This window comes from Salmo salar, chromosome ssa10, assembly GCF_905237065.1.
Source record: "Salmo salar chromosome ssa10, Ssal_v3.1, whole genome shotgun sequence".
Lineage (NCBI taxonomy): Eukaryota > Metazoa > Chordata > Actinopteri > Salmoniformes > Salmonidae > Salmo > Salmo salar.
Window position 1 is genome coordinate 83,625,183 of NC_059451.1, and position 25,691 is coordinate 83,650,873.

At 44.0% G+C, this 25,691-nt stretch overlaps 1 protein-coding gene across 1 annotated transcript in view; it reads left to right on the forward strand.

Annotated features, from left to right (window-relative positions):
- Positions 1-24,771, forward strand: part of LOC106560924 (anoctamin-10-like) — a 38,101-nt gene extending 13,330 nt beyond the window's left edge. The window contains exons 2-13 of the mRNA XM_045688141.1: positions 769-974; positions 1,327-1,500; positions 2,971-3,111; positions 3,944-4,063; positions 6,934-7,566; positions 7,806-7,861; positions 20,837-20,911; positions 21,153-21,317; positions 22,162-22,353; positions 22,595-22,732; positions 22,901-23,017; positions 23,127-24,771. Coding sequence (XP_045544097.1) covers positions 776-974; positions 1,327-1,500; positions 2,971-3,111; positions 3,944-4,063; positions 6,934-7,566; positions 7,806-7,861; positions 20,837-20,911; positions 21,153-21,317; positions 22,162-22,353; positions 22,595-22,732; positions 22,901-23,017; positions 23,127-23,135 — 2,019 coding nt within the window. The 5' untranslated portion in view covers positions 769-775 and the 3' untranslated portion in view covers positions 23,136-24,771. The remainder of the gene's footprint in view (positions 1-768; positions 975-1,326; positions 1,501-2,970; positions 3,112-3,943; positions 4,064-6,933; positions 7,567-7,805; positions 7,862-20,836; positions 20,912-21,152; positions 21,318-22,161; positions 22,354-22,594; positions 22,733-22,900; positions 23,018-23,126) is intronic.
- Positions 24,772-25,691: the final 920 nt, after the last annotated feature.

Sequence of the window (25,691 nt, forward strand, 5' to 3'; positions counted from 1 at the left end):
CTGTTACCCTCTCCTCTCCGCATCACATGCAAATGGGACTGCTCTCTAACCTGTAGCCACAGCCTTCTATGGCCATTTGAGATCTCCATGTGAGTCGATGATGGATTGATTGATTGATTGAGTTAAAAAAACACACGGTACATACATATAAAAAAACGTGACAGGAATATAACAAAATCCGCAATACTGGTCCTCCCTTGCCGATAATGTGTTACGGCTGCTGAAATAGCTCTGAAAAGCCACTACACATCGACAGTGGTTAGGAACTAGCCCCTTAGCCTTCTCTGCCATCCCCGCCCACCGCATGCATTTGTTGTTCAAATAGCCAGCTAGCTAGCTATCAAGCCAAACAAGTAGACCTTTCATCTCAGTCCTGCAACTCTGTAAGTCAAGACAACCAGATGCAGGTGAACAAAACCCAGAGCAATCAAAACCCCGTATGACCCCCATGTCATTTCAGTTAGGAAGAAGGTTAGTCCAAATTGGATGTTGGGTACTATATTTATTGAATATTATATAAATCCTATAAATTAAATTGGCCAATTTAGGTGCAATCTATTAGCTTAATTTCTCAGATCAAATTATATTTCAACCAAATAATGTCTAACTACAGAAACCATTTTAGAACACTCAGACGGTGGGTGTCGAATCCTCTTTGTTGTACCTTTTTGTTGCTGTTGTTTGAATGACCCTTGTAAATGTGTGGATTACAGAGTGGTTAACAGATACAGTAAAACTCCTTGTCCTCCTCACACTGCCTCTCCACAGGGACGTGATGATGTCGCTGAGTGATAAAGGCTCTGTCCAGACACAGACCAAGGTCCTGCCCCAGGACTCATGGACGCAGGTCAGCTGTCCCTGCTGTGTGTCTGAGCAGGTGGAGCCCCTGGTCCTCATCCAGCTGTCAGACAACGTCCAGCCTGTCACCAAGAGATGGCTCATCTCCCTGATTGAAGCTTCAAAGAGACATGGAGGTGAGAGGTCATATCGGATACGGACAGCAGCAGATCAGAGGTCTGACTGTTCTTCAGTCTGTGTTGCTTGTTTTGTTCCATCCGAGTGCTATTAACAAATCAGATTCAACTGATTCACCTGGGCTTGATGATTAGCTTATTAGTTGAGTCTCTAGTTTCAAAGTAGTGTACCCACATCAGGTTAATCCTGATGAAACGTTGCACAATACAACTGCAGGGGAAATCCGTGTGTCTTAGTTTATTAGCTGAATTAAGTGTCAATAATTACTGGGCTGAAACCAAAGCATATACTAAGATCACTGCAGTAGAGGCAGGAGTACTGTAGTTGACCCTCTCCTCCTTACTGGACTAGGAGCAGCATTGCTGGCCCACCCTGGAGAGGATGAGTGTGGGGATGTGATCGTGGTGTCTGCTCCTCGCTGCACCCTTCTCAGAGCCACGGAGGATCTGGGTTTGTGTAAGAAATACCGCAATGAAGAGATGGCTTCTTTCTCCTACCACGACAGAGACAACTTCACCAATGTCGGTAAGAATGTTGGTAATACTGGGGGAAGAGTAGAGGGATATTAAAGGTAATAGCAGTTACAAGTTGTAACAGATCTTCAGCACCTAATTCACCTTCTGTAGGAATAGAATCAACAAAATACACATTCAATGTTGTAATAGTGTGGTAATATAGACAACATTACATATTAAAGGTAATATACAGTACCATTCAAGGTCTTTTATTTATTTGTACAATTTTCTACATTGTATAATAATAGTGAAGACATCAAAACTATCAAATAACACACATGGATTCATGTAGTAACCCCAAAAAAGTGTTAAACTAATGAAAATATATTTTATATTTTAGATTCTTCAAAGTAGCCATCCTTTGCCTTTGACAGCTTCACCCTCTCTAAACCAGCTTCATGAGGAATGCTTTTCCAAAAGCCTTGAAGGAGTTCCCACATATGCTGAGCACTTGTTGGCTGCTTTTCCTTCACTCTGCGGTCTGACTCATCCTAAACCATCTCAATTTGGTTGAGGTCGGGGATTGTGGAGGCCAGGTCGTCTGATGCAGCACTCCATCATTCCCCTTGGTCAAATAGCCCTTACACAGCCTGGAGGTGTGTTTTGGGTCATTGTCCTATTGAAAACAAATGATAGTCCCACTAAGCGCAAACCAGATGGGATGGCGCATCGCTGCAGAATGCTTTCGTAGTCATGCTGGATAAGTGTGCCTAGAATTCTAAATAAATCACAGACAGTTCATGAAATTTTCCGGATTGACTGACCTTCATGTTTTAAAGTAATGATGGACTGTCGTTTCTCTTTGCTTATTTGAGCTGATCTTGCCATAATATGGACTTGGTCTTTTACCAAATAGGGCTATCTTCTGTATACCACCCCTACCTTGTCACAACACAATGATTGGCTCAAACGCATTAATAAGGAAAGAAATTCCACAAATTAACCTTTAACAAGGCACACCTGTTAATTGAAATGCATTCCAGGTGACTACCTCAAGAAGCTGGTTGAGAGAATGCCAAGAGTGTGCAAAGCTGTCATCAAAGCAAAGGGTGGCTACTTTGAAGAATCTCAAATATAAAATATATTTAGATTTGTTTAACACTTTTTTGGTTACTACATGATTCCATGTGTTATTTCATAGGGATGGAGGCGACAGGTAGCCTAGTGGTTAGAGTGTTGGGCCAGTAACCAAAAGCCTGCTGGATCTAATCCCTGAGCTGACAAGGTACTCTGTTGTTCTGCCCTTGAACAAGGCAGTTAACCCACTGTTCCCCAGTAGGCCGTCATTGTAAATAAGAATTTGTTCTTATCTGACTTGCCTAGTTAAATAAAAAAATCATAGTTTTGATGTCTTCACTATTTCTACAGTGTAGAAAGTAGTAATCATAAAGAAAAACATTTGAATGAGTAGGTGTGTCCAAACTTTTGACTGGTACTGTATATGACAGTCTTGATTGACGCCCGTCCTCTGTGTTACTAGATGACATGCAGGAGTTCCTGACGCTAGCGGAGCGTCAGTACATAGTCAAGAATGAGCTGGACTCTCTACAGGCCCAGAAGAAGCAGAGAATCCCTGGAGTCCCAGAGGCTCTGAGGGTCCTGGAGGCCTGGGAGAACATCTGTGGGTCTTTACGTGTGTGTGTGTGTGTGTGTGTGTGTGTGTGTGTGTGTGTGTGTGTGTGTGTGTGTGTGTGTGTGTGTGTGTGTGTGTGTGTGTGTGTGTGTGTGTGTGTGTGTGTGTGTGTAGGTATGTGAATAGAGTGATGTAAATGGGGATGTTGGGTGATTCCTTCAAAACTAAAACAAATAAGGACCAAGATTTGGGGGATTTTTCCTTTGGAGAAGGTATTGTTTACATATATTTGACATTTGTATCTTTAAACATACTTGAGAAATAATTAATTGAAGTTAGGTTATTTGTGGACTTACCCAGGCCTCCTTTAAGACTGTAATGGTGTGATGCAAGGTGCTACAAATCAAAAGTTGGTGTCATAAAAAGCTTTACCGCTTGCTCTGTAATATGAGTGGTATTTTGATTTTAATAACACATTTCTTACATTAATTTATGAACATTGGATAATATAAACATGAAAATTGAAAGTATACAATTTGGCACATCTGTCAATATATTGCTTGTGCACATGTGTGCCATTTGCTTACCTCAGCATGTTCTGTCTTCTATGTCATGATCTTGCTTAGCTAAGCTGTTCTGCAGCAGAGCAGAGCACCACCTCTGGCTGATCATTTCAGTGCTCTCTCCGGTCCTCTCTCACTGCTCTGTGATCTGTATTCGTCTGAAAACTAGTACACACTGTCCCTTACATATGCTGGATAGTGTTAACAATGTAATACAGCCAAGCTTCTGGCTATGTTACCCGTCTGTATGTGTAACAATGGTAGAGGTATTGTACAGTTCCCTGATGTAGCCCTTCCATCCTGTCACTGTGCTGTAGGTCAGAAGCTGGTGAGGGCAGGAGTGATAAAGGACATCTTCCCTCTACATGACCAGCAGAGACTGAATGACGTCTGCAGAAGGTGGTACTCTAAGAAGCAGATATGGAGACAGCCTCTCGGTAAACAACAACATACAGTAAACACAAACAAAAAAAAGTGACATCATTTTTTTAGAGTTAGCAATCTAGCTAAGTGTTTTGATTTCCCACTTCCTCAGGTGCTGAATAATACACTCTTAGAAAAAATGGGGTTCCAAAATGGTTATTTGGCTGTCCCCATTGGGATCCATGTAGAACACTCTGGGAAAAGGGTTCTACATGGAACACAATATGGTTCTTCCTGGAACCAAAAAGGGTTATTTAAAGGGTTCTCCTATGGGGACAGAAGAAGAACCGTTTTAGGTTCTAGATAAAACCTTTTTTTCGAAGCGTGTATAGGCTCTAGGCCAATATGCACAAAAATGTCAACAAAATAAATCTCATAATTCTGGATCCTATTTTGACAGGTTGCACATCAAAATATCAATCATATCATATCAAATCAAATGTTTTTTTTCACATCCCCCGAATACAACAGTTGTCACCTTACAGTGAAATGCTTACTTACAAGCCCTTAACCAACAATACAGTTAAGAAAAATAAGTCTGAAGCAAAAAATAGATCAGCAAAATATTTGGATTAAAATAACATAATTAAAGAGCAGCAGTAAAATAACAGTAATGAGGCTATATACAGGGGGTACCGGTACAGAGTCAATGTGTGGGGGCACAGTTTGTTTAGGTAATTGAGGCAATATGTACATGTAGGTAGAGTTAAAGTGACTATGCATAGATACTAAACAGAGAGTAGCAGCAGTGTAAAAGAGGGGGGGAGACAATGCAAATAGTATGGGTAGCCATTTGATTAGCTGTTCAGGAGTCCTATGGCTTGGGGATAGAAGCTGTTAAGAAGCCTTTTGGACCTAGACTTGGCGCTCCGGCACTGCTTGCCGTGCGGTAGCAGAAAGAACAGTCTATGACTAGGGTGGCTGGAGTCTTTGACAATTTTTAGGGCCTTCCTCTGACACCACCTGGTATAGAGGTCCTGAATTGCAGGAAGCTTGGCCCTAGTGATGTACTGGGCCGTACGCACTACCCTCTGTAGTGCCTTTGCGTTCGAAGGCTGAGCAAGCGCCGTACCAGGCAGTGATGCAACCAGTCAGGATGCTCTCGATGGTGCAGCTGTAGAACTTTTTGAGAATCTGAGGACCCATGCAAAATCTTTTCAGTCTCCTGAGGGGGAATAGACATTGTCGTGTCCTCTTCACGACTGTCTTGGTGTGTTTGGACCATGATAGTTTGTTAGTGATGTGGACACCAAGGTACTTGAAGCTCTCGACCTGCTCCACTACAGCCCGGTCAATGAGAATGGGGGCGTGCTTGGTCCTCCTTTTCCTATAGTCCACAAACATCTCCTTTGTCTTGATCATGTTGAGGGAGAGGTTGTTATCCTGGCACCTCCTCCCTATAGGCTGTCTCATCTTTGTCGTTGATCAAGCATACTGTTGTGTTGTTGGCAAACTTAATGATGGTGTTGGAGCCATGCCTGGCCATGCAGTCATGAGTGAACAGGGAGTACTGGAGGGGGCTGAGCATGCACCCCTGAGTGGCCCCCGTGTTGAGGATCAGTGTGGCAGATGTGTTGTTACCTACCCTTACCAACTGGGGGCGGCCCATCAGGAAGTCCAGGATCCAGTTGCAGAGGGAAGTGTTTAGTCCCAGGGTCCTTAGCTTAGTGATGAGCTTTGAGGGCAGCATCGTGTTGACCGCTGAGCTGTAGTCAATGAATAGCATTCTCACATAGGTGTTCCTTTTGTCCAGGTGGGAAAGGGCAGTGTGGAGTGCAATAGAGATTGCATCAACTGTGGATCTGTTGGTGCGGTATGCAAATTAGAGAGGGTCTAAGGTTTCAGCGATAATGATGTTGATGTGAGCCATGGCCAGCCTTTCAAAGCACTTCATGGCTACAGACGTGAGTGCTACGGGTTGGTAGTCATTTAGACAGGTTACCTTAGTGTTCCTGGACACAGTGACTATGGTGGTCTGCTTGAAACATGTTAGTATTACAGACTCAGTCAGGGACAGGTTGAAAATGTCAGTGAAGACACTTGCCAGTTGGTCAGCACATGCTCGGAGTACACGTTCTGGTAATCCATCTGGCCTTATGAATGTTGACCTGTTTAATGGTCTTACTCACATCGGCTATGGAGAGTGTGGTCACACAGTCATCCGGACAGCTGATGCTCTCATGCATGTGTCAGTGTTACTTGCCTCGAAGCGAACATAGAAGTTATTTAGCTCATCTGGTAGGCTCGTGTCACTGGGCAGCTCTCGGCTGTGCTTCCCTTTGTAGTCTGTAATAGTTTGCCAGCCCTGCCACAGCCGACGAGCTTCGGAGCCAGTGTAGTACGATTCAATCTTAGTCCTGTATTGACGCTTTGCCTGTTTGATGGTTCATCGGAGGGCATAACGGGATTCTTATAAGTGTCCGGGTTAGAGTCCTGCTCCGTGAAAGCGGCAGCTCTACCCTTTAGCTCAGCGCGGATGTTGCCTTTAATCCATGGCGTCTGGTTGGGGTATGTACGTATAGTCACTGTAGGGACAACGTCATCAATGCACTTATTCATGAAGCCAGTGACTGATGTGCTGTGCTCCTCAATGCCATCGGAAGAATTCCGGAACATAAGCAGTCCTGTAGCTTGAAAGATGAAATAGCTTACTGTTTTAATCATCGGCTACCATCTCAGTAGTCTTACTGAAAAATCCAGAGCCCTGCCGCTAATGTAAAGTAACTGTCCATTTATTTTTGGGGGTTTATCGTTGTATTTGTTGTTATCGAGCAAAATAGATCAATTTATCGCGATAGGACTTTTTGTCCATATCGCCCAGCTCTGGCACCTCCACAAATATTTACTCCTTTGTCCTAATAATGATCGCTCTCTTCCTGTGCAGATGCGATCCAGTCATACTTCGGAGGCACCATGGCATTTTACTTCAGCTTTCTGCAATTCTATACCTGGGCCCTGGTGCCCCCTGCCTTCCTGGGCCTGGTCCTGACCTTTCTGCTGCCTGGAGGTGGTGGGGTGGTGAAGGAGCAGGCCGTGGAGGGGGTGATGGAGGAGGAAGATTATGGCCCATCTGTCAGCGGTCACATGGTACAGGCTGTATTCAGCATGCTGTGGTCCACGCTGTTCATCGAGTTCTGGAAGCGCCGGAGCTCCTCCCTCTCCCACCGTTGGGGCACACGGCACCTGACCGAGCGTTTCGCCGAGCCCCGCCCCGGCTTCCAAGGCACCCTGGGGCTCAACCCTGTGACAGGCCGTCTGGAGCCCCTGTTCCCGGAGTGGCAGAGGCAGCTGCGTGTGGGCCTGGTGTCGTTGCCCCTAGTGGGGTTGTTCCTGGGACTGGTGGTGCTGGGGATGACAGGTTTCTACCACGGAGAGGCCCTGGTACAGGGCTTCCATCAGGACAGCGGCTCCCTGTTCTCTGGAGCTCTGCTCTACCTGCCCTCCATGGCCCACACAGTCTACACCAACATATTAAAGACTGTGTACCACGCTGTGGCCATGCAACTCACCAAGTGGGGTAAGAGAGGGCACTGGGCAATGGGGAGGGAGATTAGTTAGATAGGGAAGAGATGATAGAAGGGGTTAGAGAAGAGGGAGAGAGAAAATAAGTGTGAGGTTGATGAATAATTGCAGTAGGGGTTAGAATGTTTCACCAAAGAGCAGATTCATAGAATAATAGAGAATGCAATTGGATGCAAAGTATCACAGTTTGTGTGTGATAAGTCCACTGAAAATCAATCTGATTTCTCCTCATAGAAAACCACCGAGAGGAGTCCTCCTTCCAGAACCATCATATCACCAAAGTCCTCCTGGTCAGTCAGTCTTCCTTCCCCATCTGTCAGTCTATTCTCCTCTTCCTCCCTCTCCTCTGGTCGCCCCTTTCTCTACTGTATATTCTTACTGAATATATACAGTGCATACGGAAAGTATTCAGACTCCTTCACTGTTTCCACATTTTGTTACACTACAGCCTTATTCTAAAATGTATGAAAAAAATGTTTCCTCATCAATCTACCCAATACCCCATAATGACAAAGCAAAAACTGTTTTTTAGAATAAAAAAAACAGAAATATCACATTTACATAGGTTTTCAGACCCACTACTTTGTTGAAGCACCTTTGGCAGCGATTACAGCCTGGAGTCTTCTTGGGTACAACACTACAAGCTTGGCAAACATATATTTGGGGAGCTTCTCCCATTCTTTTCTGCAGATCCTCTCAAACTCTGTCAGGTTGGATTGGGAGCGTCGCTGCTCAGCTATTTTCAGGTCGCTCCAGAGATGTCCGATCGGGTTCAAGTCTAGGCTCTGGCTGGGCCACTCAAGGCCATTCAGAGACTTGTCCTGAAACCAATCCTGCGTTGTCTTGGCTGTGTGCTTCGGGTCATTGTCCTGTTGGAAGGTTAATCTTCACTCCAGTCTGAGGTCCTGAGCACTCTGGAGCAGGTTTTCATCAAGGATCTCTCTGTAATTTGCTCTGTTAACTTCTATGGGCTACGTGGGACGCTAGCGAAAGCATAAAGTTAGATTATGTTAGGACAGTGCCTACACAAGAAAAAGCACACATCCATTTTCCAAGCAGGAGAGGGGTCACAAAAACCAGAAATACAGCTAAAATTAAGCACTAACCTTTGACAATCTTCATCAGATGACACTCCTAGGACTCAATGTTACACAATACATGTATGTTTTGTTCGATAAAGTTCATATTTATATCCAAAAAAACCATTTTACATTGGCGCGTGATGTTCAGAAAATATTTTGCCTCCAAAACTGCCGGTGAATCAGCACAACAATTTACAAAAATACTCATCATAAACGTTGATAAAATATTAAACTGTTATTCAAAGAATTATAGATAAACATCTCCTTAATGCAACCGCTGTGACAGATTTCAAAAAAGCTTCACGGGGAAAGCACACTTTGCAATAATCTGAGTACGGCGCTCAGAAAAATACATCAGGCAATACAGATACCTGCCATTTTGGAGTCATCTAAAATCATAAATAGCATTATAAATATTCACTTACCTTTGATGATTTTCATCAGAAGGCACTTCCAGGGATTCCCAGGTCCACAATAAATGTTGTTTTGTTCGATAAAGTCCATAATTTATGTCCAAATACCTCCTTGTTGTTTGTGCGTTCAGTAAGCTACTCCAAATGTAGGAAGCGTGCTGGAAATTTCACGATGAAAAGTAAAAAAAAGTTATATTTACGTTCGTAGAAACATGTCAAACGTTGTATAGCATCAATCTTTAGGGCCTTTTTAACATAAAACTTCCATAATATTCCAACCGGACGATTCCAATGTCTTGAAAAACGTTATGGAACACAGCTACCTCATCACGTGAACTCATGTCATTTTCTGAGTCACCAACTTCCCGGCCTTCTTGTTCATTCTCTGTTCACTGCAAAAGCCTGAAACAAGGTTCTAAAGACTGTTGACATCTAGTGGAAGCCTTAGGAAGTGCAAAATGAACCCTGTGTCACTGTGTGTTAGATAGGCAATGACTTGAAAAGACTACAAGCATCAGATTTCCCACTTCCTGGTTGGATTTTTCTCAGGTTTTTGCCTGCCATATGAGTTCTGTTATACTCACAGACATCATTCAAACAGTTTTAGAAACTTCAGAGTGTTTTCTATCCAAATCTACTAATAATATGCAAATATTTGACTCTGGGCCCGGGTATTAGGCAGTTTACTCTGGGCATGCTTTTCATCCGAAATCGAAAATACTGCCCCCTATACCTTAAAAAGTTAATCTTTCCCTCGATCCTGACTGGTCTCCCAGTCCCTGCAGTTGAAAAACATCCCCACAGCATGATACTGCCATCACCATGCTTCACTTTAGGGATGGTGTCAGGTTTCCTTCAGACATGATGGTTGTCATTCAGGCAAAAGAGTTCAATCTTGGTTTCATCAGACCAGAGAATCTTGCTTCTCATGGTCTGAGAGTCTTTAGGTGCCTTTTGGCAAACTCCAAGCGGGCTGTCATGTGCATTTTACTGGGGAGTGGCTTCCATCTGGCCACACTACCATAAAAGCCTGATTGGTATAGTGCTGCAGAGATGATTGTCCTTCTGAAAGGTTCTCCCATCTCCACAGAGGAACTCTGCAGCTCTATCAAAGTGACCATCGGGTTCTTGGTCACCTCCCTGACCAAGGCCCTTTTCCCCGGAATGCTCAGTTTGGCCAGGAGGCCAGCTCTAGGAAGAGTCTTGGTGGTTACAAACTTCTTCCATTTAAGAATGATGGAGGCCACTGTGTTCTTGGTGACCTTCAATGCTGCAGACATCTTTTGGTACCATTCCCCAGATCTTTGCCTCGACACAATCCTGTCTTGGAGTTTTACAGACGTTTCCTTCGACCTCATGGCTTGGTTTTTGCTCTGACATGCACTGTCATCTGTGGGACCTTATATAGACAGGTGTGTGCCTTTCCACATCATGTCGAATCAATTGAATTTACCACAGGTGGACTCCAATCAAGTCGTAGAAACATCTCAAGGATGATCCATGGAAACAGGATGCACCTGATCACAATTTTTTTTATATAAATATGAACTTGATTGAACAAAACATGCATGTATTGTATAACATAATGTCCTAGGAGTGTCATCTGATGAAGATCATCAAAGGTTAGTGCTGCATTTAGCTGTGGTTTGGGATTTTGTGACATATATGCTTGCTTGAAAAATGGCTGTGTGATTATTTTTGGCTGGGTACTCTCCTGACATAATCTAATGTTTTGCTTTCGCTGTAAAGCCTTTTTGAAATCGGACAACGTGGTTGGATTCAGGAGAGGTTTATCTTTCAAATGGTGTAAAATAGTCGTATGTTTGAAAAATTAAAATTATTGGATTTTTGAGGTATTTGTATTTCGCGCCATGCGATCCCATTGGCTGTTCACTAGGGGTTCCGCTAGATGTAAGATCTGTGCTGCTTTGTATGGTTTTAAATGCATTTATGTGCTGTCTGTGTAAATAGTAACCGTTCTCTCCTTTCTTATTTCGCAGGCTCTAGTCAATGCTACTATTTCAGCCTGCTGTGCCGAATAATTTCTGGGCAATGGTTCAGTGTCTAACACCTTAGTTCCTGAAAGCAACTAAGCTTTCATTCCACTTTTGGTTAGGGTAACAACTACGTTCAACAAAATCATCATATCTCTTCCTAGCGAATTTACTAAACATAAACTTAAAATAAAAACTAAAATACCTGCCTCTCCTCCTAACTTTTCATATTTTTTTAAAACCAATGGAGCCGATAGTCTCGCCATGAATTAATATCCTAAAGCTAAGCGAACCAAATTCTCTTCCCCTTTCATTCGGTCTTTTCTGTCTGTCACGGTATTATTTCTGTACCCCATTTATCGGGAGAGCCTTTCACTCTGCCATCTAATCCTGTTTTTAATTTAACTATGCTGGTCTCCACTCAATAACTATTATCTACCCATTCTGTGTCACTTCTATCTTCCCTCAACCCTGGCTTATGCTCTCCTCCTGCTACTCCCAAACCATCAAGGTCTCAGCAGTGCAGGGGAGGACTTCTCCATCTGCCCTTCCTTCTATCTGTCCGTCGCTCTTTCTCATAACAGTCAGTGTCAAATATTCGTTCTGTTTCCACCTATTGACTAACTGTCTCACTGTCTCCCTGTTTGCACTTCTGGATTTTAGAAAAATCAACATGTCTATGGTAGTAATATCAAGATTATTGCATAGTTAAGTACGTTTATCTGATACTCTCAATGATCCTGGATCACCACAGATGTCATATATCCCTGTCCTGTTGGCTTAGAATATGTCCTAAATACTTAACATAAGTCTACCATTATTAAACTTATTCTTGCCATCTCTATTACCTTATTTAACAACAAAATATAATAATACTATTATATCAATTCCACAGCCTTGTAGTGTTAAATCTCTTCCACTGAATACAACAACAGCTGACTACCTAAGGGCAAATAAACTTAGCTAGATAATGTATAAAAATACCACTACTGGTCAAAAGATATTAAAATAACATAATCAGATCAAAATCACTAATCTGAACAACTCCACAAAGAAAAATTATTGTACCCTTATGGCCATAGGAAGAGAGACTTAAGGACGTCTACCCTTAGTCGGAAGGTTATGGCCTATCTTACTTCTTATTTGTTAAAATTACAAGTATGTCAAAACTATAAACTCCATCATAATTATCAATTACACAAATTACTTTAAAATCAGTATTACAAATGACCTTAAATTCACTATCCAAATGACCTTTCAATGAGGCTGATCAGACCACAAAGGAAAGCCATGATAGAGGTCAAAAGTCATACCACCCCTTCACAGAAGTGTTTCTTACTATATTAGACAAATTAAAGAAAAACCATCAAACATTTTCTACATGTTGTATCTCAGGTTCCCAAAACATTCCTTTATCAAAATAATTCACATGTTTAAAACCTCTCTGGGACATCTGGGACGCTAGCGTCCCACCCGCGGTACACACTATCAACTGCCAGTGAAATTGCAGGGCGGCAAATTCAAAACAACAAAAATCTCATAATTCAAATTTCTCAAACATACAAGTATTATACACCATTTTAAAGATAACATTATCCTTAATCCAACCACAGTGTCCGATTTCAAAAAGGCTTTACGGCGAAAGCATAACATTAGATTATGTTAGGACAGCGCCTAAACAAGAAAAACCACACAGCCATTTTCCAAGCAAGGAGAGGCGTCACATAAACCAGAAATACAGCTAAAATTAATCACTAACCTTTGATGATCTTCATCAGATGACACTCCCAGGACTCAATGTTATACAATACATGTATGTTTTTCTTGATAAAGTTGATATTTATATCCATAAATCCCATTTTACATTGGTGCGTGATGTTCAGAAAATGTATTCCCTCCAAAACTGCCGGTGAATGAGCACATCAATTTACAAAAATACTCATCATAAACGTTGATAAAATTTACAACAGTTATTGAAAGAATGATATATACGCTTCTCCTTAATGGAACCGCTGTGTCAGATTTTAAAATAGCTTTATGGCGAAAGCACATTTTTCAATATTCTGAGTACAGCAAGCTATACAGCAAGCTATCAAAGCAAGCTATACAGTTACCCGCCAAGTTCTGGAGTCAACTAAACTCAGAATTAGTATTACAAATCTTCACTTACCTTTGCTGATCTTTGTCGTAATGCACTCCCAGGACTCCCACTTCCACAAGAAATGTTCATTTTGTTCGATAAACTCCATATTTATGTCCAAATACCTCCATTTTGTTCGCGCGTTCAGATCACTAATCCAAAGGCATAACACGAGAGCGCAAAACCAGAGACGAAAAGTCAAATAGTTCCATTACCGCTCGTAGAAACATGTCAAACGATGTTTACAATCAATCCTTAGGGTCTTTTTAACATAAATCTTCGATAATATTCCAACCGGACAATAGCGTATTCATTACAGAGGAAAAAGAAGGAAGGGTGCGCCTGCTTGCTCGCGCACCTGCATGCTCACGCAGTAAACAACTCACTGGTCCCAGGCTTGAGTCAGCTCCTATTCTCTGCCCAGTAACAGTAGAAGCATAAAACAAGGTTCTAAAGACTGTTGACATCTAGTGGAAGCCTAAGGAAGTGCAAAATGACCCCACAGACACTGTAGTTAGAATAGGGATTAGATAGAAAAACTACAAGTCACTTCCTGATTGGATTTTTTTCTCAGGTTTTTGCCTGCCATATGAGTTCTGTTATACTCACAGACATCATTCAAACAGTTTTAGAAACTTCAGAGTGTTTTCTATCCAAATCTACTAATACTATGCATATCCTACCTTCTGGGCCTGAGTAGCAGGCCGTTTAATTTGGGCATGTTATTCATCTGAATTTCTGAATACTGCCCCCTGTCACCAAAAAGTTAATTAAAACTCAGAAAATAAAACTTCTAAAATTCCATATGTGCGTGTACCCCTTTAAGATATCGTGGCTCCAGGAAACATTCCAATGAAAGACAATGAAGCGCTCTATTTCATTATACTACACCGATTCAGAAACCCAAAAGTTGACTACAAACAAAACCTAATAACAATGATAATTCCCTTGTACTCCCTCCAATCATTAGTTTTAAACTTCCTCAGTGGTTATGTGATTGAACATGCGCTACCCTTGGATACATTATTGTACTTCAAATCTATGAAAATGCCCTACTTAACATACTACTTGACTAATTTGGACCAAGCTTGCTTTGCAACATTAAAACCCATTCAGTCTGTCTGCAAACAGTCTCTCAAAGTGCTTGATAGGAATACTCTGCCATTAGACACACACAACTGTCATTAATGTGCACTGTCCCTGTAAAATAAAATTAACTCAACCTGCAATCCACTTTACTGACCTGACATTGTTCCACGTAATGGATTATAATGTTAGAATACATTAACTTCCTGTTCAAATTCACTGGTGTTACTAAACAATCAAACCAAGAATTAATAACCAGAAACTATAACAAAACTTTTACGATTAATCTATCCAGATCTGAATCGCTTACCGCCAAATATAGGCCAGCGCGGACAACCAACTCTCCTATTTTTACCAGTAGGCAAAAATATAACCCCTACTCAAACAACGTTCTGCCTTACCTCTTATCGTAAGATTAAAACCAATGTTTCAACTTTCTCCTCTCTTTCGGCTTTACACTTATGAAATGTCCAAGACTTTAAAAGTACCATGTAAATCGCCAAATTTATAAAATACTTCATTCAACTCTTTTAGAATAAAAAACACATTTCGGTGGGTACCACTCTATCGCAATCACCTATCCGCTCATTATAATTCATTAGTGTGGTGGCTAATTTCCGCATTACCAAATGAGGAGTTACAAACACACCAGTCCGAGTTAAACTACATCTTTAATACTTAAGATACTTTTGCAAAAGTTCTTGACCTTCAATAATGCACTCTCTCGAATGAACCAGGAAGGTGATTACACAATGGCTACAGGGATCTTTTATAGCAACGATACACCCCCTTCAACATACATTGACAAACCACAGATACTTAGTAACAGTTCACAAAGTTTTGTATGACAGATATCCATAAAACACAGCAGACAGTAACTGCTATGTCAACAGGGTTCATTGTATAGCCCAGTATCTGGTCCCCCTACAACCGCCCCTCCCGGGTACAGTATAGAACAGAACCATTAGCTCATGTCCTCTGGAATGCTTTTTAGGCGTTCTTATCAAAATACATCATAAATCTCCTTTGTCAGTGCTATCTCATAGTGGCCCATCCTCAGTAAGATACCTCTTGTTCCCACTCCTGGACAGGCTCACTGAGAGTGAGCCTCTAGGCCATATATTATCACAGGATAAGTGCGAGATCTAAGAGGACATACAAGGGTCCATTTACTGCCATAATCCTCCCCACAATAAAGAAAAGGAGGGAGTGACTTGCTCACAGACATTGTGGAGACAAGTCATTGGTTCCCCATTAATCACGCCATCCCTTCACATGGTTTAAGAATAAGTAAAGACACATTCCCATGACGACAAATCTGACCTCAAGTACCTCAAATAAGCATATTATACTAATAAAACATCTTAATTATCTATGTTACCCAACTAATTCTGATTCGTCCACGACATTAGATTTAGGTAACTGTCTCTTCCTTGATTCAGTTATTTAAATACAACTCCCATTCTCTATATGTCATTTCACTCGACCATTTAGGTAACAGACAACGAACTTTATCGAACTCACCTCGCTATTATTTTGAACGAATTAGTCTTTCAATTTAAACTAAACAAGCTATCAAAACGTTCGGTTTATATCTTAAACCAACACTAACAACAGTATCTTTCCAGGCAAAACATACCAATAGTTGAATGACAATCAGTAACTCAAATTTTGACCTGTTGGTGACCCCTTCCCGTTCTCATTCCATTAACGGGATTGATTTTGACAACAGCCAGTGGAAAATCAGAGCGCCAAATTTAAAACAGCTAGAATCTCATAATTCCATTTTCTCAAACAATCAACTATTTTACACCATTTTAAAGATAAAGTTCTTGTTAATCTAACCACATTGTCCGATTTCAAAAAGGCTTTACGGCGAAAGCATAAAATTTGATTATGTTAGGACATAAACTTCACAAGAAACACCACACAGCCATTTTCCAAGCAACTAGATGCATCACAAAAACCCAAAACACAGCTAAATGAAGCACTAACCTTTGACGATCTTCATCAGATGACACTCCTAGGACATTATGTTACACAATACATGTATGTTTTGCTCGATAAAGTTCATATTTATATCCAAAAACAGCATTTTACATTGGCGTGTAATGTTGAGAAATGTTTTCCCTCCAAACCTGTCGGTGAATGAGCAAAATGAGCACACATAGTACGTAAATTCTCATCGAATAATGGATCAATATAGAAGTGTTATGCACAGAAATATAGATACACCTCTCCTAAATGTAATCGCTTTGTCAAATTTAAAAATGGTTCACGATGTAACGATCGTCGTGCAGGAAGGAAGAAGTGGACCAAGGCGCAGCTGGGAGCGAACTCATGTTATTTATTACAGACGGAAATAACACGGTCAAAACAGAGAATAAACGAATCGCTACTGCTCCAACAAAAAGAGACAACAACCCACAAACATCGTGGGGGGAAAAGGAACTTAAATATGATTCCCCAATCAGAGGCAACTAGTGACAGCTGTCTCTGATTGGGAATCGACAGAACCCAACATAGAAATACGCCCCAAAGCAAGGCTATACCAAAACATAGAAAATAAACTATAGAAATGCCACACCCTGACCAAAATAGAAGAGTTCACCTGGTCAGGGCGTGACAGTACCCCCCCTCCAACGGTGCGTACTCCCGGCGCACCAACCTAAAGTCTATTAGGGGGGGGACCCGGGTGGGCGCCTCACCCTCGGTGGAGGCTCTGGCCCCGGGCGTGTTTCTCCCCCTGCCTCCACCCTAGCCCTACCCCTCTGGCCCGGACTGGACCACGGTGGAGCGGCATGCTCAGGCTCCGGAGCGGAGCCGCCGACCGGAACAGGACTGGTCACCGGTGGACCGGACACAGGCCGTGCCGGACTGTGGACACGCGCCGTGGGCCTGGTGCGGGGAACAGGGACAGGCCGGACAGGACCGGGGACACGCACCACCAACCTGGTGCGGGGAGCAGGGACGGGCCGGACTGGACTGGGGATGCGCACCACTAACCTGGTGCGGGGAGCAGGGACGGGCCGGACAGGACTGGGGACACGCACCACTGGCTTGGTGCGGGGAGCAGGGATGGGCCGGACAGGACTGGGGACACGCACCACTAACCTGGTGCGGGGAGCAGGGACGGGCCGGACAGGACTGGGGACACGCACCACTAACCTGGTGCGGGGAGCAGGGACGGGCCGGACAGGACTGGGGACACGCACCACTAACCTGGTGCGGGGAGCAGGGACGGGCCGGACAGGACTGTGGACACGCACCACTAACCTGGTGCGGGGAGCAGGGACGGGCCGAACTGGACTGTGACCTCACACCGGCGACACAGTGCGCATAAGCGGCGCCGGATATCCTGGACCGAGGAGGCGCACTGGAGGTCTGGAGTGCACAGCTGACATCACCCGTTCTGGCTCAACACCCACCTTAGCCTGGCAAGTGTGGAGCGCTGGCACAGAACGCACTGGGCTGTGTAGCCGTACCGGAGACACAGTGCGCGTCCTCGGCGCAGGATACATCGGACCGAGAAGGGGCACCGGAGGCCAGGAGCGCTGAGCCGGCACAACACGTCCTCGCTGAACACTCCCCCTAGCCCGGCAAATGTGGGGCGCTGGCACAGAGCGCACTGGGCTTTGCAGGCGCACTGGCGATACCGTGCGCACCTCTGCCACCCAAGGCTCTTCCTCCACGCTGTCCCTACGCAGGTCCTCCAGGACCTGCCACATCTCTGCCTCCTCCTTCGCCGTTATCCCCCACGAGAGCAGTGGTCTGGGCTCTTCCTCTGCCCTTCCGGACCACCCCATTAGCCCCCCCAAAAAAAAATTCTTGGGGGAGTCTTCCGGGCCTCCTCGACCGCCGCCTGCGACTCCTTCCACCGGCTGGCATCACCTCCTCGACCTGGGAATCCTTCCGCCAGGGTCCTTTCCCCGACATGATCTCCTCCCAGGTCCAGAACTCCTTTCCCTCGCGAGCCCATCTCTCGCGCTCCTTTTCCTCCCGCTGCTTGGTCCTGGTTTGGTGGGTTGTTCTGTATCGATCGTCGTGCAGGAAGGAAGAAGTGGACCAAGGCGCAGCTGGGAGCGAACTCATGTTATTTATTACAGACGGAAATAACACGGTCAAAACAGAGAATAAATGAATCGCTACTGCTCCAACAAAAAGAGACAACAACCCACAAACATCGTGGGGGGAAAAGGAACTTAAATATGATTCCCCAATCAGAGGCAACTAGTGACAGCTGTCTCTGATTGGGAATCGACAGAACCCAACATAGAAATACACCCCAAAGCAAGGCTATACCAAAACATAGAAAATAAACTATAGAAATGCCACACCCTGACCAAAATAGAAGAGTTCACCTGGTCAGGGCGTGACACACGACGAAAGCACAATATACAATAATCTGAGTACAGCCCAGATGACACTAACAACTAGCAAACAGAAACCCGCCATCTTGGAGTCAATAAAACTAAGAAATTACATTATAAATATTCACTTACCTTTGATTATCTTCATCAGAAGGCACTCCCAGGAATCCCAGCTCCACAATAAATGTTCGATAAAGTTCATATTTATTTCCAAATAATCAATTTTGTTCGCACGTTAGGTTCACTATCCAAATCCACCACGCGCGTGCTTATGTGACTTGAGCCCATGCCTTATAATGGGACACCAGTTTACCACAGCTGGTATTCCCTTCAAATTCACCATAGAATCTTCAAACACCGTTCTAAAGACTGCTGACATCTAGTGGAAGCTTTAGGAAGTGCAAAATGAACCCTAAGTCACTGTATACAGTCAAGGCAATCACTTGAAAGGACTACAAGCACCAGACTTCCCACTTCCTGCTTGACTTTTTCTCAGGTTTTTGCCTGCCATATGAGTTCTGTTATACTCACCATTAAAAGTTTTAGAAACTTCAGAGTGTTTTCTATCCAAATCTACTATATGCATATTCTAGTTTCTGGGACAGAGTAGTAACCCGTTTAAACCGAGACTCCTCGCAAATAACCCTATTTATAATTGTCTATAGTTTTAAAATCAGGCACGTACTACCGAGACAATTCCCCAGAAAATAGCCCTAATTTAAAGGTTGAAGAATTTCTCTGGCGATGATTCTCATTACTCTCGTTGTCTCTGTCTTATCATTAGTTCCAACTTCTCTACGTCCAAACTTCCATCAAATTCATACTTCTTTTCTCCACTTTGGGCGTTAGATTTACCTCTCATCCCCGGTTAATTCCAGGACCTCCTTTGAGGATTTACTACCCATGTTCATTCAATTACTATCGTTGTTATTATGCTTCTTCTCACAATCTATGTGTACGTGCTATTAATCTCTATGTGTGTGCTTTCTACCGTTAATATCCTTAATGCAATCATACAGGTGCTATCCCCCAAATCCGTGAATAAAGCGCACTGACCTTGTTTTTTGCAGCTGAGGTTTCAATGTTGGTAGGATCTCGTCACCGCTTCTGTCGCATACCAGTTTGCCACCGGGCTATGAAGAACCCTCAGCAAAGGGCCAGGTCTTTAATCTACGGATATTTCATCCACCCGTGCACGGTTTCAGTGTCTCCCTGGACCGACAGAAGCAGGTATTCAGTTCCGGCTGTCGAAGGACCAAGCTATCACGAGAGTTTTCAATCCCAATGATAATAACTAACAATCAATAAGCTTTGACTAATCCCCAAGGTTTGTATCCCTCCCCGGAGTTCTCACCACTGTTAATCACTACCCAGCGCTGTCTGTTCCTTTCCCCCGAGATTAGAGGAACCTTGAGAGTTACTCCCTTTCTTCTCATAAGTTTCTCAAAGTTCTCGCTAGGTCGAGTCAAACACAGTCTAATTGTTCTCGCTATTTTCTTAGGCACACTCATACACACATACATTTCTCTTCCTCCCGGGTCTCTACTAAACCTTATGAGACTTACGTTTAGTACTTTAATCATTCATAATACATGCTACATAACTAATAATCAGTAATTAGTTACGTTTCAGGGTAGAATTATTTAATCATTACATTTAAACATATAAATCCCTTATCAATTGATGAGGATATTTTTTATGTAATCCATTTTAGAATAAGGCTGTAAAGTAACAAAATGTGGAAAAAAATCAAGGGATCTGAATACTTTCCAAAAGGCACTGTACATGTGTTGCAATAGTCCCTGGTGCAGAGCTAAATATATTCTGATACAGGTAGGTGTACACTCGCATAACACAGTTTCTGTGGAACCCTGCAAGGTTTGTGTTGCAAGGCTGCCTGATTTAAACTGCTGGCTGGCGGCAATAATGTAATGACTTGTTTAGTAATTAAAGTTGGAAATTCAAACATTGCAAATTGTACAACAGCATACTAATCAACCACCAACTGATAAAAAATAAAAATACAACTGTGCTGTATAGCCTTACTGAACCTGCATAACATGAGCTGTCCTTGCGCTCTCTCCCAGCTTGGATAGAAAGTTGTTGGGCATAAAACCAGTCTATTAATGCCAAATAATACAGTCAAATAATATGCCAACATCTCCCTTTCTCATTTTCAGTTTACTTTCTTCAACAACTTTGCTGTGCTCTTCCACATTGCCTTTTACAAACAGGACCTACCACTGCTACGCAAGGTAAGAGATTTCAGCTGGGCAGCACTGTTTGTCTATGGCCGGAGGAAAAGTTATACAATGTGGAAATACCTAATTTTAAAGGGTAGATGGATCTCAAATAGATTGTTTTCTTTAGGTCTACAACAGAACAGATCACGTTCTCTCTGTGCACTGGCTGTGGTAATTGATCCCAGACAGTGTGTGTGTATGTGTGTATACAGTATGTAACTATTTATGTTTGTTTATCGATCTGTGCACACAGAAGCTTGCCTCTCTGCTAATTTTGAACCAGCTGGTGAACCAGTGTACAGAGGTGGTGGTGCCATTTATAGTCGACCGCTTCCTTAGTGCTGCCCATAAGAAAGAGCAAGAAGACAACCTAGAGATGGACAAACTCAGAGCCCAGAGAAGACTTCCCCCTTTTCCAGTAAGTCCATGTAAAATGTGTTTGTCTGTTTTGTTTTTCTCTATATCTCTTCGTTGTGCTCGTCTGCCTTGGTTTCTTTGCATCTGTGCCTTAGGGGGTAGAATCAGGGTTGGGTGTATTTGTGTAACGGTTCTCATATGCTTGGCCAACAAAGGACACAATGCTGTTTAGATTTTTAACAACATGGCTAAAGAGGAGCACTCATCTTATAAACTCCAGCTGATGGCCATACACGTGTGCAGTAACATAACAATGTTCCATAACAGTTTGGGAGCACGTACCTGCAAACTTTAGAGCAACTGCAAATAAGTCATGAAATCTGAGTGACATGAAATTAAAATACATTTACTCTTCACAGGGTGACTAACCTCATTAGAAAGGAAAGTACAGGACAGACGCTAGCTAACCTTTAGCGTACAGCAACGTGCTAACTTTGTAAAATGTCAATAAAATTGTAAATACAGGACACAACTGTAACACTATCACATAACATAGGGATTATAAAACAGTATCGTTTTCAGCCTAACAGACATTAGATATCATGTTATAAGTGAAAACACTGGGTGCAGCATGGATCACGATACATACCTCCATCAAAGTTTAGCAACTCTTTGGTTGGACCCTGCGTGATCATAGGCACATATATACACAGAGATGCAGTTGCACAAATAATACGGCAGGTGGCTCCACAACTATACACACATATACATAACCTAGCTGCTTAATTATGGCAAAACTCATACAACCAAGGATGTCTATTTCAACCCTGTAACATTTGCATGTCGTATGTTAGGGGTCTCTTTGTTTTGGTGATTAACTTATTGCGTCTGTCGCTACGTTTCAGGGCCTGTTTGCAGAGTACATTGAGTTGCTGGTGAAGTTTGGATATTTGAGTCTGTTCTCCTGTGTGTACCCGCTCACCGCCGTCCTCCTGCTCCTCAACAATGTCACAGAGATCCCAGGGGATGCCTACAAGATTTGCAAACTGTTCCGCAAGCCATTCTCTGCACCAGTGTCCAATATGGGGGTGTGGCAGGTCAGGAGGGTTTTGGGCGAGGGAATGTGAGAATTTGAACAAACAGAGAGGGCATTTTTAATGCAGACAGAAATGTGTTATGAAGCTAAATCTGGAAAATAAATAGATGTGAGCAACGTGTAGTGGTTAATGATATTTCCTAATCAGTGCCCATCTATGTCCCTGTGTACATTTGCATGTATTTGCTCCTGTCCTTGTATGTGCCTGTAACCATATTATTGTATGCCTGTGTATGTTTCAGACAGCGTTTGAGGTTCTGGGCTTTGTCTCAGTCATGTCTAACTGCTGGCTGCTACTGCTGTCCCCTCGCGTCCAGGAGTTCTGTCTGGAGGGAGGGATCAGCGGCAAGAACATCATACTCTTCGCCATCCTGGTGGAGGTACAGAATGAGGGAGGGGAATTAGGTTTGGGGAGCCTTCCTGGTGGAGGTACAGTATCTTGTTCATAACAGTACAGTATATGGTTTATAGCAGTTGTCTTATTCACAGCATGTTACGGTATCATTATCTGCCCAACTGACATAGGTGTATGTGTGTTTGTTTGTCAGCATGTCCTGATCCTGGTCAAGATAATTCTAGCCTTTATGATACCAGCAGAGCCTGACTGGGTCAGAATCAAGAGGGAAAAGATCGAGTTTAACTCTATGCAAGCTCTAGGGAAGCAGGTAAGAATTATCTGATCAAGAATAAATCACTAATAATATAGAACATTTCTGCCAGTTACTGGAACAACCTGGCATCTGACAATCAAACATCTCCTTTTGACTCCTACAGAAGCTATGAAGCCCCTGTGGGAGAGTGAGTGTCCTGTTGCCCTTCAAGTGGTGGTCTGGACTAGGGGGCTCATTAGAGTCAGCTGCCATAACGAGGGCAGACAGGAGGATATAAAGACATCTGTTTGGCCTGTGAGCCTAAACCCTGGAGCCAGCCAGTCTGAGATGCTCTCTCAGTATCTCCCTCTGGAGGACTCCCTCTCCAGGCATAAATACAGTTCAGAAAGGAAACCCCAGGTATTCGTTTAACCATTTATTAGAGAATATGAACAATACAATACGTCTTGGCAATAGGCTCTGCTCCGTCAGGGTAGCTCACTGTCAGAGCAAAGCGTCAATACATAACAAAATAACTACACGCAGTGAGCACTGTTTACTATACCAATCCACCTGCAGGAAGGAAAACAGAACCAAACAGGTGGAGGTTTGGGTGGTGGAGGTTTTGGTGGTGGTGGAGGTTGGGGTGGTGGAGGTTGGGGTGGTGGTGTGTAGCAAGAAAAACAAATGTATACTACCAGTAGCAGCAAACGGCAGCAGAGGATAGGTGAGCAGAACCTGGTCAGCTTAAATAGACCGCCATATTAAGGTAGGAAGTGTTGTTAGCATCTGGTTGGTGCAGTCTCAGCTGATGCAGAAACTCAGGTTTAAATTCTGAACCTGCTTTGCTTTATAAGTCTCTCATGTCATGGAAGATACAAGAGGCGGGGTCTGGGACTGACGGCAAACCAAATGAAGAGCTAGGAGCGTTGTTAATTGTGTTAATGCAGTTTTGCATCTTCAGCTTAAGGTGTCTGAGATTTCTAAAATACTGGGTAGCTTTGGACTTTGAGTGTGGCACATAGAATAGGTGATCTAGTATGTCTATTTCTATGTTGGTTCTAATATGGTTCCCAATTAGAGGCAGCTGTTTATTGTTGCCTCTGATTGGGGATCATATTTATGTAGCTATTTCCCCACCTGTGTTTTGTGGGATATTGATTGATTTTTAGTGTGTTTGGGCACTACGTCCTGACGGTCTTTGTAAGTTTTGTTAGTTTCACTTAAATAAATATGTGGAACTATACTCACGCTGCGCCTTGGTCCGCTCATTTCCAAGAACGTGACAGAATATCCCAACAAACCAGGACCAAGCAGCGTGTTCACCAAGTAAAGGAGTTTTGGACATGGGAAGAAGTGATGGGTGGATGCCGAAATCCTTCCTTGGCGGCAGATGGAAGGTAATAATTGAGGACAGCGACGATGCCAGGGTTCGCGGCCTGGCGGTCGAGCCGAGGAAAGTGCCAGAGCCCGAATGGCAAATTCTGGAGGAGCGTGTCGTCAGACCACAGCCACAGAAACCCCAAGATTTTTTTTTGGGGGGGCACATGGAGCTGGTGGCTGAGCTGCGGGAAGAGCCAGAGACTGTCAGGGAAGCAATGGAGAAGTTGGGAGAGAGAGATGAGAGAGATGTTGTGCAGGTGTGTTCTGCTCAACATTCGACCAGAAGATCCACTTAGCAGTCTGGTGAAACCTGTGTCGCCCTGAAGAGCGTGTCACCAGTCCGGTGCAACCTGTGCCGGCCCCACGCATCAGGCCTCCAGTGCGTGTCCCCAGTCCGGTACGTCCTGTGCCTGCTCCTCGCACTCGCCCTGAAGTGCGTGTCCCCAGTCCGGTACGTCCTGTGCCTGCTCCTTGCACTCGTCCTGAAGTGCGTGTCACCATTCCGGTGCCACCTGTACCGGCTCCACGCACTAGGTCTCCAGTGTGCATTCACAGTCCAGAGCTTCCGGCGACGCTTCCCAGTCCAGAGCTTCCGGCGACAGTTCCCAGTCCGGAACCTCCGGCAATGGTCCGGAACCTCCAGCGACGGTCAACGGTCCGGAACCTCCAGTGACGGTCAATGGTCCGGAACCTCCAGCGACGGTCAACGGTCCGGAGCTTCCAGGCAAGGCATCCAGTCCTGCTCCAGGGCGGGAGCCTTCCTCTGCGCCGGTGGCCAGTCCAGGCACGGCGTCCAGTCCAGCTCCAAGGTGGGAGCCTTCCTCTGCGCCGGTGCCCAGTCCACGCACGGCGTCCAACCCAGCTCCAGGGCCAGAGTCCTCCTTTGCGCTGGTACCCAGTCCAGGCACGGCATCCAACCCAGCTCCATGTCCGGAGTCTTCCTTTGTGCCAATGCCCAGTCCAGGCATGGCGTTCAGCCCGGTGTGATGGCCGGATCCGGGGTCTGGGCAGGGGCTACGACCTGCACCGGAGCCGCCACCGCCACTAATCACCCCCTCTACCCTCCTCATTTGGTTTCAGGTTTTGCGGCCAGAGTCCACACCTTTGGGGGGGGGGGGGGGGGGCTACTGTCACGCCCTGACCATAGCGAGCCCTTGGTTCTCTATGGTGTAGTAGGTCAGGGCATGACCATGTCTATTTCTAGGTTGGTGCTAATATGGTTCCCAATTAGAGGCAGCTGTTTATCGTTGCCTCTGATTGGGGATCATATGTAGGTAGCTATTTCCCCACCTGTGTTTTGTGGGATATTGATTGATTGTTAGTGTGTTTGGGCACTACGTCCTCACGGTCTTTGTAAGTTTTGTTA